The 12138-nt window shown below is 33.3% G+C and overlaps 1 protein-coding gene across 3 annotated transcripts; it reads right to left on the bottom strand.

The window, feature by feature from the left end:
• Window positions 1–1572: 1572 nt before the first annotated feature.
• On the bottom strand, window positions 1573–11876 carry LOC132303372 (probable disease resistance protein At1g61190). 3 transcript variants are annotated; one of them, XM_059800608.1, is made up of 6 exons: window positions 8326–8489; window positions 5783–6292; window positions 5067–5534; window positions 3860–4712; window positions 3680–3770; window positions 1573–1651 (listed from the first exon to the last, which is right to left on the bottom strand). In XM_059800608.1, the coding sequence occupies exons 1-4, from the start codon at window positions 8452–8454 to the stop codon at window positions 3912–3914; spliced, it is 1908 nt and encodes a 635-aa protein (XP_059656591.1). In that variant the 5' UTR covers window positions 8455–8489; the 3' UTR covers window positions 1573–1651; window positions 3680–3770; window positions 3860–3911. The 3 variants fall into 3 exon arrangements, with proteins under 3 accessions (XP_059656591.1, XP_059656592.1, XP_059656590.1); XM_059800609.1 differs by lacking the exon at window positions 1573–1651 and adding an exon at window positions 2363–2495; XM_059800607.1 differs by lacking the exons at window positions 1573–1651; window positions 3680–3770; window positions 3860–4712; window positions 5067–5534 and having other exon boundaries at window positions 6194–6292; window positions 8326–11876.
• Window positions 11877–12138: the final 262 nt, after the last annotated feature.

The raw sequence follows: 12138 nt of genomic DNA, 5'->3' as shown, positions 1-12138 counted from the left end.
CCCAGTTAATTATAAACTCAATAAATAACTATTATTTATTATAAAAAAAAAAAAATCCACATATCTCACATGAGCCCCGGGCTCCCATCCAATAAAGTGTGTGAATCGTATAGTCCCTGACTACCAAAAACACACGTGTGGCTGGATTGTACATCTACTCCCTAGATGATCCCTGATCACGTCCACATAACAAGGGCTCATTAGACCCATGGCCATAATAAAAGGGTAGCGCACTCCCAAATAGGTAGGTCCCTGACCATACCCAAAAGTCATCATAGGGTCAGTCCCTGACTACACTCCGACAAATCCAAACTCATCCATTAATTAATAATTATGGTGAATTATGAAAGACAATATTATTTAATAATTCAAATTAATAATTAGAGCACCAAAATACATATTTAATTCAATAAAAGAACTCTAAGGACCCAACTAGTGCGAGCACAAAATTTCTGGACATTGCCTAACCTTAGATACATGACCCTGCAAAATTTTAGAATCTAACTCTTAATAGTTTTTCTGTACTCTCCATTTTAGTGTTGAAAATAATACTTTTTCAAGTTTTATTTCATTTAAACTATCTAGACATCATCTAAAAATCAGAATTTCATCACAATTGAGTTCAATATGATGAAAAAGAGTAAATTGGAATACTCTGTAATTTTTGAAATATAATTACTATTTTTCCTAATTTATTTAATGCATAATACTTAAAAAAATCAACTAAAAGTAATATTTCATTTCAGACACAAAAGTGAACCCAAAAATAACAGATTTAGAAAGTAAACATAGCTAGTCTGAACCCAATTCAAAATTCTTATGGGGTAAGCCACATTCTCTCCCATTCACTTGCCCTGCAATTTGACTTACACAAACCCACTAACATGCCAATTTGATTTCCACGCCCAGAACTTGGTAACAAACCAAAATTATAGAAGTCAATATAGTTCCATGTCATCTAACCCAATCACAGACCTACAATCAACCCGCAAGATTCATTCTCAAAATTATCTAGAAAAGATATCTAAATAATATATATTATCATTAGCATCTACACCGTACACTGCATAATTAATAGAGTTGATGCAGTACGTATATGTATTATATATATCAACTCTCAAAACACCTATATAGAATCTATTTTAATTACTCAAACCATTAATCTGAAAATTATAATGTACGCGTTATGGCCATTCATTTATATCCAAATCTTGATTCTACAACTAATAGTGAAAGAAAGTGATTACTTAAAAAGTATCCCTTCACAGTACCCATCATTGTAACCGAGCATAATAATACGGGTACCTTCCTATACACTTTAATGAATAATTTATTATAATAATGGAAACAATTTAGGTTTCATGACTTAACAAGAACATAGTACGTATCACATTAGAAATTTAAGGTAACTAAAATATACCAATTAATTAAATACAAAAGATCACTTTATACAAGTTCATGCAAATCTAATCTTAAAATTATCTTAGATTAATTTAACGCATTTAACCTAATATACAATTTTTTTAACTATTTTAATATAATTCCACATAGAGTTATGATTATATAAAAATATAAAGCAAGATTAACTTGCCTGAAAACGCTACTCCCTTCTACTATACGAATCTCCGATCACCGATTCTCTTCGCAGAAACTGCAGGCAGGTACACGATGTCAGATTTCACTCACTCTGTATAACCCTACTATCTTTATCTCTCTTTCGATTTATAAAAAAATATCGTAATTTAATATAAATAGCAAGATAGACTTATAAAGAGTATCAATATCTGGTAGGTGAGATATTTTAGGATCCCTTTAAAATTTCAACTTCTTTTTTAAAAGATAACCTATTATCACTAATAGTACTTAAAAAGTCAACTAGATAAATAAATATTCAAATAAATAAATAAATAAATAACACGGGTATTACAATCAATACTTGCATAATGGTTTATGGTTATGTATTACTAGTTTTTGTTGTGTTTTAGGTGTTTTTCGCTTTTTACTACTGCTAAAAAAAAAATAGTAATAATAATAATTAACCTTAGACAAAATTCTCAATAAAATATATTGAAATAGTTCAATAGTAACAATCCAGTGTATTAACAACATGCCATTAATATTTCAATAGTAACTAGTTAAAATAGATTTTAGCAGCACATGTAGTGGAAGGAAAGTAATTAATGAATTGTCACTATCATAAAGGCCTTTAGCTTAGTGATATATATTTTTTTATTTTTAAAATGAAAATCAGAGGACTTCAGTATTCTCAAGAAGAATGTGAGTTATTTTCTAGGAAAAAATAAATTAAATTAATAATCCTTCCGCTTTTGGTAATTCAAAAGGCAGTTGAAAGGTCGCATTATGTTATTAGGAATGGTAAGAGACAAACACATTTGATTGCAAAGTCTCTCTATTAATGAGACTTTCGGATTAAAGTTATCAGTTTCAATCACCTCCCATTGATTTAGATGGGTCCCATGAGAATTTAGATTTACCTGCAAATAATAGAGGGTGATTGGTCAGAAATTCAAAATGGAAACTGTAACCAATGAATTATTGAGAAAGAGGAAAATTTATTTATATATATTTAAGTATGAGAAAGAGCCTTTAATTAAGAGTTTTAAATCTCAATTCCATCCTCACCATAACCATCGAAGGCAACACTGCAATTGCCACCATGAGTGATAGCTTCACTATTTTGAATTTGTTTCATCCTTTACATTCTTTCCCCATACAAATGAAACAAAAAGATTTATTTTACCAACCGCTTGCTATACGGATCATCATCAAAACTGACCTCTCTTTAAATCATATGAACTTTAAGGTATATGAAGTTTAATAACCCCAAATGGTCAAGGGCTTTTATTCTAATCCCATTATCCCAACACTTTTACATCTTTTATTTTTGTGGGCTGGAATACCCAAATGAGAATTGTTAATAAATTGAAAACCTCTTCCATTCTACTACAATCAGCACCACCAATATCAAGGTTATGTAAGATATACATGAAATAATAGAATACAAAATATAACTGATCTACTGAAATTATATACCGTGGCGGAGTTAAAAAAAAATTTCTTTAGGGATAGACAATGTTGAAAAATGAGAATGTATATAATAGAAAAACTAAACTTAAATAATATAAACAAAAACATAAATATTGATAGACAATAAATTACTAATAGATTTATAATTTTCCATAAATAGTATCTCATTACAACAATATATTAAGGAAATTCTACTCTCGTTTTTCTGCTTTCTTTGAAGCAAATTTCAATTTTGCAAAAGGATCAACAATCGGTGAAAAGAGGGGCTTAGGGTCAACAAATTGACTAAAAGTTGGACAGAGATGAACTTGCTTTGACTTGTGGAGAGATATTTGTAGATGCCTTTTGAGGAAATTTGAAACCCGAGAAAAGAAACAATTAGTTATAGTTATTGAAAACCGAAATAGAAAAAAATAAAATAAAAATTAGACAAAGAATTCTTATCCTACAAACAAATTGGACAGCTTGAAAAGATATTGACTAATTCGAGTAACTCATTGGTATAATACACTATTCAGTTAAATAGATCACACTCAAGTATTTAAATTTACCTCAATTAAATTAGTCACACTCAAGTATTTAAATGTCCAAAAAAAAAAAAAATTGTAAAGAAAAAGAAAAGACGGGGTACCTTATTTACTGATTTAGCGGAATATGGTCATCGTGGTTTATCCCAATTCTTAACTTGTTTCTTCATCATTATTATCTTCCACCGCTGCTTCCTAAATTAAAGAGAAGGTAAATGGATTAAGTGAAAAGCATTTGCTAAGTGATGTCTTGTGGTAAGGACAAAGACGTGTACGTAGTTTACCTTTCCTTTCTGAGATTGCTGCACATAATTATTAAGGTCACTGAGCATTACACTACAGCACAGAACAAACACCAAATGGGCCCTTACATGACGTGGCATCCAATCTATCGTTAATTTTGTATATGGTGTGGTTAAGTATCCAGATCTGAATGTCGCTCGGGCATTCTTTCATTTGAAAACTCGTCAAGGATGGGAATTTAAAAACATTGTTTGTCTGACAAAAACATGTGAGATTTGGTAGATATGAAAGTTTCAGATACCCTAGCTGAGAGAACACAATTTCATCGGTGGCATCTTCTCCTCTTCCTCCTCCTCCTCCTCCCGCATTTTTAATTATTTCTTCCATCGCATCACAATCTTCAATTCTTAGATCCCTGAGTTGTGTGAGACTTCTTGTTATTGAGAGTGGGAATAGATACTTTAGTCCGATGCATTTTTTTACCCTCAAATAGTGTAGCTGAGAGAACACAATTTCATCCATGGCATCTTGTTCTTCATTTTTAAATATTTCTTCCATCACAGCACAATCAACAATATTTAGATCTCTGAGTTGTGTGAGACCTCTTGCTATTGAGAGTGAGAATAGATACCTCAGTCTCATGCATTTTTCTACTGTCAAAGATGTTAGGTTGTGAAACACCAGAAGTCCCTGGGGGTCTGTTATCCAAATACACTCCAACGCGTAACAAGATTTCAGAGTGAGCTTTTGGATATTCTCAAACCGTTGTAGCAGAGTAGAAAGATTTACTAAGTTCCAGCAGTTTCGCACCTCCAGGGATCTTATTACTTTGCAATAGTGATGGACATGGCTCTCATCACTGACTATCAATGTATCCAAGATAGGAAATTCAACCTGCGCGCAGAAATCACTCACTGTGTGAAGCATGTATTCTGATTAAAAAAATAAAGCAAACCAAGCAATAATGAACTTTCTAATTTTCAGTTCTAATTCCATTTTTATGCTTTACAAATTAATCAATTTCTTCTCAAATTATAGATATATAACTGCATATTAGGTTGTTGACAAGAAAATCCCCCCATCCTGCTCACAGCTAGTGGCATTCATTTGAGGCTCGATCTGGTTTTGATTTTCGAGGCTCTGGTATATAAATAGATGGATTTAAATTGGTTTGCAAATTTTCAATAACACCAGAGAAAATTGGAATAATATTTTCCTCATAACTGTAACAGGAATTAATGGACTTACCATTTCATTCGGCAATGGTTGAAAGGGGGCATCCACTGTATTTAGCTCCACAATATTCAGGTTCCACAATGGTTCAGTAATCTTCAAGTATCGGCAAGGAAACATCTCCAATTTGGGACAGCATTCTACTGTTATTTTTATTACGGATGGCAATTCAGAAATGCAATTCCTTCCGCAAAAGCTCGTCACGGACGGTAGATCTTCAAAGACCACTTCATTTAATTGAGGGAACACAAGATTGTTCTCCACTTCTTTTCCCATAGCTTTATCACTTGCAACTGTTTCTTCTGCACCCCTTGACCCTTCAACTTTAAATACCGCTTGCAGGGAGTCACACCGTTTCACATGGAGCACTTTTAGGTTCTGGAAACTTGTAAGTGATTCTGTTGAAGCAACATTGAAGAGCTTGAGACACCTATACTGGTTCATTCCCTCAATAACCAAGTCCTCCACGCAAGGAAATTTAACCTGCAAAACATCAGTTTGCTGGTGATAATAACGCAATCTGCCAAATTAATGATTTAACATTTTTTAAGGAAAAGAATAATAAAGTTTATTACTGATTTCAAGAACATGAGGATGCAATAACAAAAAGCCACCAAAACACAACATTCAATGCAAGGTTTAGTGGAAATGTAATTGAAATTCATTAATTTCAGTTATTCAGTGAACCCAATATTTATTAGAATTAATTAAGGACACAGACATGTAGGTACCTTGTGGTTGAAGAGAGCTTGTCGTTGGGGAATATTCCCCTTCAATTTGCTTTCTTTTTCATTTATGAAGCAGTAGAAACTACCGAACTTTGGCAACCTTGAAAGTCTTATTTTGTTTAATTGAGGGAATACCAGGATCTTATCACTGGCTTCTTCTTTGGATCCTTCACTGCAGCAGAAACTAATGAGGTTTGGCAAGTTTACAACTCTCACAATCTTTAAATGCGGGAACACGATGATCTCATCACCACCTTCTTCGATTGCAACCACTTCAATTCCAGATACAATTGAATCACATGAATCAATTTCGACACTTTCAAGATTCTGTAACAACGGAAGAACATTGGGTGGAATGACATTTACTAGCCTCTCACACTTATACACTTTAATGAGCCTCAGTTGCTGAAAGGAATCTTCTGTTTCTTGGCTTAGGAATAATTGATTGTCCCATATGGCCGTGAGTCTGTACAAATTTATAATCTCCAATTCCTCCAAGGCTGGGAACCTAACCTGCAAATTTCATTACATCACATTTCATGAATTAATGTTGGAAAAATAGCACAAATGTCAAAAAAGGTTAGAATAGATATTAGACTTACTAGAATGTAATAATTCAATTGAAATGAAAATATATGAAATCAAGGTTGCTTTTAGTTTATTGTACTTCAAAAATTTATGGGTTGATGCTTTAAGATTATTGCACTTAACATATTTATTAGTGTTGATGATCTGGAATCACTTTTACAAAAAAAAAAATACTATACTTCAAAAAACTGTCATAGTGTTGATACTTTTAGTTTATTGAAAGAACCTGTAGGTAATAAGCTTTACCAAAACACAGGAATAGAAAATGCTTACGCAATTGAAGGATTTAAATACATAATTATAATGTTTTAAGGAAAAAAAAAAATGAAATTCATAATTTCACTAAAATTGTACACAAAAAGTGTATCAAGATAACAAAATCAGCCATCCAAATCATATTACGGATCTACAAATTTTCAAAATAGACATGCATTTGTTTCGGATCAGGCTTAAACCGAGTACAGGGAAAACCAAAATTTATTCAAGAATGTTTTTAATTAAGAAAACTTCCTAATCCCCATTGTAATTGAAAAAAATAAAAGGAAAATTCTTTTTAAAGAGAAAACAAAGTGTTGACGCACTAAATTGGCAGCATTAGCCAATTAGAAAAATACTTTACGCGGGTGTGCCAAAACCTTCTTTCAAAGAAATAAAAAATTGCTCCAACTTAGTCTCTTTTGAAAAAAATAATTAAATGGATTCTACTTGGCTTAGTAAAAAGGAGTTTCTAAAGAAAAGAATTGCAATGTAAATGAAATGGTTTGAAAATTGAATTTGCAATCGAAGAGTAATATATCAATGTCATAGTATTGATGATCTGAAATCGCATTTTAATAAAGAAATTTTGTACTTCAAAAACTGTCATGCTTTTAGTTTATTGGAAAAAGTGTATCAAGATAATAAAACCTGCTATCCAAATTATATTGTTTTAAGAAAAACAAATGAAATTCATAATTTAATTAAAATTGTACAAAATTAGTGTATCAAGATAGTAAAACCAGCCATCCAAATTATATTACGAGGAGGTAATTTTGCCCCTTTTTTTTTTCCCTATGTTTAGTAATTCTGAGAGTTAAATTTTAAATTTCCTTATGTTATGGATTTCTTAAAAGTTTTCTCTATTATAAACATTAAAATATTTTTTCACTTATCAACAATATATTAGTATTAGATTGCTTTGCAAGATGACGTTTTGACAAGTGGGTAATGTGGCGCTTTGCCTGCACCGGAGAGAATTTATCTGGTGCATGTATTTGTGAAGAGCCAAAAAAAAAAAAAAAAAGAAAAAAATTATTGAAGATAGTTAATGTAATGAACAAAAATGGTACCCATTGAACTTTGTTCTCTATTCTCGAGTCAAATACGTAGGAAAGTGAAGTTACAAAAGAAAAAAAAAAAAATTTGAAAGGACACTTTAGTCCACTTTATATAAAATAATGTCAAGATCCATTGATAAGAGTTTGTAAATCAAATAGTTATTTTATTACTTTTTAATATATGTTAGATTTCAAGTAGGTGTATAATTTTATCTGGAGAATTCATTCAATCTATATTCAAATATTACGTATGCTTCTAATATTTTCATTAAGACATTCGACTTGATTTGTTTTAGGAATCCGAAAATTAAAAAAAATAAATAAATAAAATTAAAAAAAAATTGGTTTGTATATTCAAACATTTCAATTCATCTTATTTCATCAAATTTCGAATGTGATAAATTACGTTTTAACAACAAAAAAATAATAATAATTTAAAATAAATAAATAAAAGTAAATTGAGATGTGATATGGGTCTGGAAAATGCAATACCAATCAATCCCAAGTTGTCGAACCAAATTCAAATCTCATGATTAAAAAAAAAAAAAAAAAAATAGATTCTAACCAAACTTATGTTTTTCACTTTGAACGGTGAAGGCAAATTAACAAGTGTGGAATATGGATAGATAATGCCGAGCATACCTTATCATTAAACAGTTGTGCAAGGCCGGATGTATAAAATTCAGCTGACGTCTTGCAATTGAAGCTTGTCAGTGTTGATAGATCCCTCAACTCCATTTTCTTTAATTTATGAAAAGTAATTGTATCCATGATTTCATTGTCATCTCCAACTATTTCTTCCAAGATTTCACTCTTACTTATACTTAATTCTTGGAGTTGCAGAAGGCCTCTTGCTGTGGCTGCGGAGAAGAGATATCTCGACCTGACAGTTTATTACTTCCAAAATACTTAATTTACCAAAAGAACAAGACACGCGTGATCCGATGGTCTGTGAATTCCAATTTGGTCTGCCAAATAAATATTCTATCCCCTTACAATCCTTAACTCCAAGATACTTCAAGTCTAGAAACCCCTCGCCATCTCTGTCCTGACTCACATTCTTTATAATTTCCAATTCTTCTAAGCATAGCACTTCAGCTTTCTCCATCAAAATGTGAAGCTCCCTCTTCAAAGGAATTCCCTTTAGTTTCAATATCTTTGTTGCAGTTGCCGAAATTTTTCTAGATGAAGTGCGGTCAAAAGCAATAAAGTGTATTACCTGGCCAATGGATATTTGAAATCTGATTAATGATTTAGACAGGAGGTCATTGATGGGCAGTAACTTGGCATTTGGCACTTTAACTTGTAAACTGATTAAGCGAGTCAATGAATTTAGTTCAACCAGGCTTGCATTGCCTTCAATCTCCCATTTGTCAAAGTCTCGAATGTGAAATTCCTCAAGCTGGGATAGACTTGAGATGACACCTGGATGGATTTTGAGGTTGTTAAAGCCTCTCACATTCAACGAGCGCAAACTAGACAACTGTCCTATATCCAGAGTCAATTCATCCCATCCAAAAAAAACTTGAATGCTTAGTATCTCAAGTTTTTGTAACTCCTTCAGAAAAGCTAGGTTCACCCATTTGCAATTGTACAGCCGTAACATCCGAAGATTTTGAAGTGATGATATTGGTACTGTTGAGATGCACATGCCACACAAATGTAAAACTTCAAGCTTCTTCATCCCTTCAAGAAAGCTACTCGGAACTTCTAACAAACCACTTACGCTTTCCAGCATTAACGTGCGTAGTTCCGGACATTCTGAATCAACGGGAAGTACAAAATCCTTGTTGAACCTTAATGAGATTCCTCTGCATCTTTTACCTTCATCCTCCTCCGGCCACTTTTCCACACCTACTTTCACTAGATACATGACATCTTCTTTTGATGAAATTGACATAGCCACATCTCGAATGACATCGTGCATTTTCAGAAAGTTTTGGCTTCTACCTTCTAATAGCAGAGAATATCTCTTGAGCATATCGACGATTACATAAGCTCTATTCCTAGCTGTTTTCATTGTATCCACGCCTTCGAGAAGCCTCATTCCAAATCCATAGCTCACCAAGTCATCAATAGAAATCTCAGTATCTTCTCCGAACAAACAACAAAGCAAAAAAATTGACTTCGCATCAACTAGCTCCAGATACTTGTAGCTTAACTCTATGCGTGAATAGAGTTTTGCTTCCATTCCTTCAATGTTCTCTCCCGTGGAATTTCTCAATTGTTCAAGTGCATCTTCCCATATATGCTTACTCTTATCCTTTAATGCTCCTCCAACTGTAAGTATTGCCAAGGGCAAACATGCACATTCTTTACACACCGCTTCCGCTACAAGATGCATTTCATGAGGTTTGATAGAATCTCCCACCTTTTTCTCGAATAGTGACCATGCTTCATCTTCCGATAAGAGTCCAATTTGAAAGTTTTCATTTTCAGGAACCCCCATATCTTTACACACATCTTGATGCCGAGAGGTGAATAAAATTTTGCAACCCTTGGCATGATCATTGGTAGCTGGAAATCCTATGTCCTCCAACTTAATTTTATCATTCCAAATATCATCGACCATTACAAGGATCTTCTTACCACCTTTCAATCTATTGAGTAGCAGGCCCTTCTTCGCTTCTTCAGATTCTTTATCAAATATTAAATTCATACAATCTGCAAGTTTCTGTTGAATTTCTTTCAGATTTGGATTCTGGGTGAAAACTATCGCACCAATCTCATCAAAAAGCTGATCTTTTTCAGCTTGTTGGGCAACTTCCTTCATCATCCTTGTTTTTCCAACACCTGGGATTCCATGTATCCCAATCTTGTAATTCCGATCATCTTTAAGTGCCTTCATGATCTTCTCAAAAACCAACTCCCTGGATTGAAAATTCTCATAGTTTACGCTGTATGTTTTGTGCCAAATACCAGTGAGAGGAGGTCGGTGTCCAACCGAGTCAAAATTGCCAGCCTCTATAAGCTTGGTAACATGAGGCTGCTTCTTTTTTCCTTCCTTACCCAACCGGTACCGCGAGCATACATCAATACACTTGAGATTTTCTGTGCCTTGCTGTAATCTGTTCCTGTCTTCTTCCATCGTGGGCAATGAGCTCTGCACTTCGGTCAGCCACCTCGAAACATTATCCTCAACGACTTCAGCATTGTTCAATGCTGCATCCACCCTTGTTTGGACACTTGTCATTGCGTCTCTGAGTTTATTAACTTCATCTTCGAAATCTTTAATGTTTTCCTTGTAGTGGAACAAATAACCAAATTGACGCCTGATGATTTTGTACAAGCTGTCTCTGATCGGCTCCAACATCGTTCCCACAATAGTACTAGCAATATTGTCGGCCATTTTGAATTCACAAGCAATTTTCAATTTGTTTCTTTTTCTAAGGAGATGATGCAATACAGAATATAAAGGAATTGCCAATAAAAATACAGAAAGCTTACGACTGTTTCTTAGATAAGGAAAAAACTAAGAAATTAATGGAAGAGACTTCAAAACATGCAAGAGTGGATGTGTTTTTTTTTTTTTTTTTGTTTCGGAGACAAAATGGAAGCAGTAGTAAACTAGACAGACCCAAGAGAAATAAAATAGATCAACATAAAGTGAAGAAGATTCGGTAGATGGATGAGACTGAGAGAGAAGGATAAAACAAAGATTGAGGGATTGCAAATAAAGAGAGAAAAATTAAAGAAATAGATATACATAGAGCTAGCTATGATTACTGTTGAAGAAATTAGAGAGAGAGAATTTAAGAAGTACCTCTTGTAGCTGATGGACCTGAAGGATCTAGTAAGTGAATTTTCTCAAATCCCCAACACACCAACTCTGATTCAAACTGACCCAAAAAAGAGAGCAAAAACAACAGATTGAGAGGGTAATTAGGGATCAATTGCAGATGGAGAGAGAGAGAGCAGAGATTTGAGGAATTGCAGATTCAGATGCAAGAGTGAATGGCATATAAAGGAATTGCCAATAGAAATACAGAAAGCTTACGACTGTTTCTTAGATAAGGAAAAAGCTAAGAAATTAATGGAAGAGACTTCAAAACAAAGAAGAGTGGATGTGTCTTTCTTTTTTCTTTTTTTTTTAAATTTTTCAATAACGAGAAAGCTAAGAAATTAAATGAAGAGACTTCAAGACAAATACACACAGTTCGATTTTGAACGACAAACAAAAGTGACGATTTTTTTTTTTTTGGGGGGGGGGGGGGGGGGGGGCAGAAAAGTGAAGATTCACAAGAGAGACACAAATTCAGGTCTAGAGAGAGAGACAGAGGAAGTGAGGGAAAATCAGATGCATGTAGGAGAACAAAATACAAAGCAGGAAATGGGACCACCAGAAAAACAGAGGTTAAAAAGAGTTGTTGAGGAAACTAAAGAAGAAAATTAAACACATACCTCTGGCATATTCCAAGTCTGATCCAAGACAAATAAAATAGATGAACGGAAAGT

This window comes from Cornus florida, unplaced genomic scaffold, assembly GCF_030987335.1.
Source record: "Cornus florida cultivar Cherokee Brave unplaced genomic scaffold, ASM3098733v1 CherokeeBrave_3.0.0_Hap2_Chr04, whole genome shotgun sequence".
NCBI classification, from domain to species: domain Eukaryota; kingdom Viridiplantae; phylum Streptophyta; class Magnoliopsida; order Cornales; family Cornaceae; genus Cornus; species Cornus florida.
The sequence above is the reverse complement of the archived record's forward strand: the minus strand, read 5'-3'. Positions and strand labels throughout refer to the sequence as shown.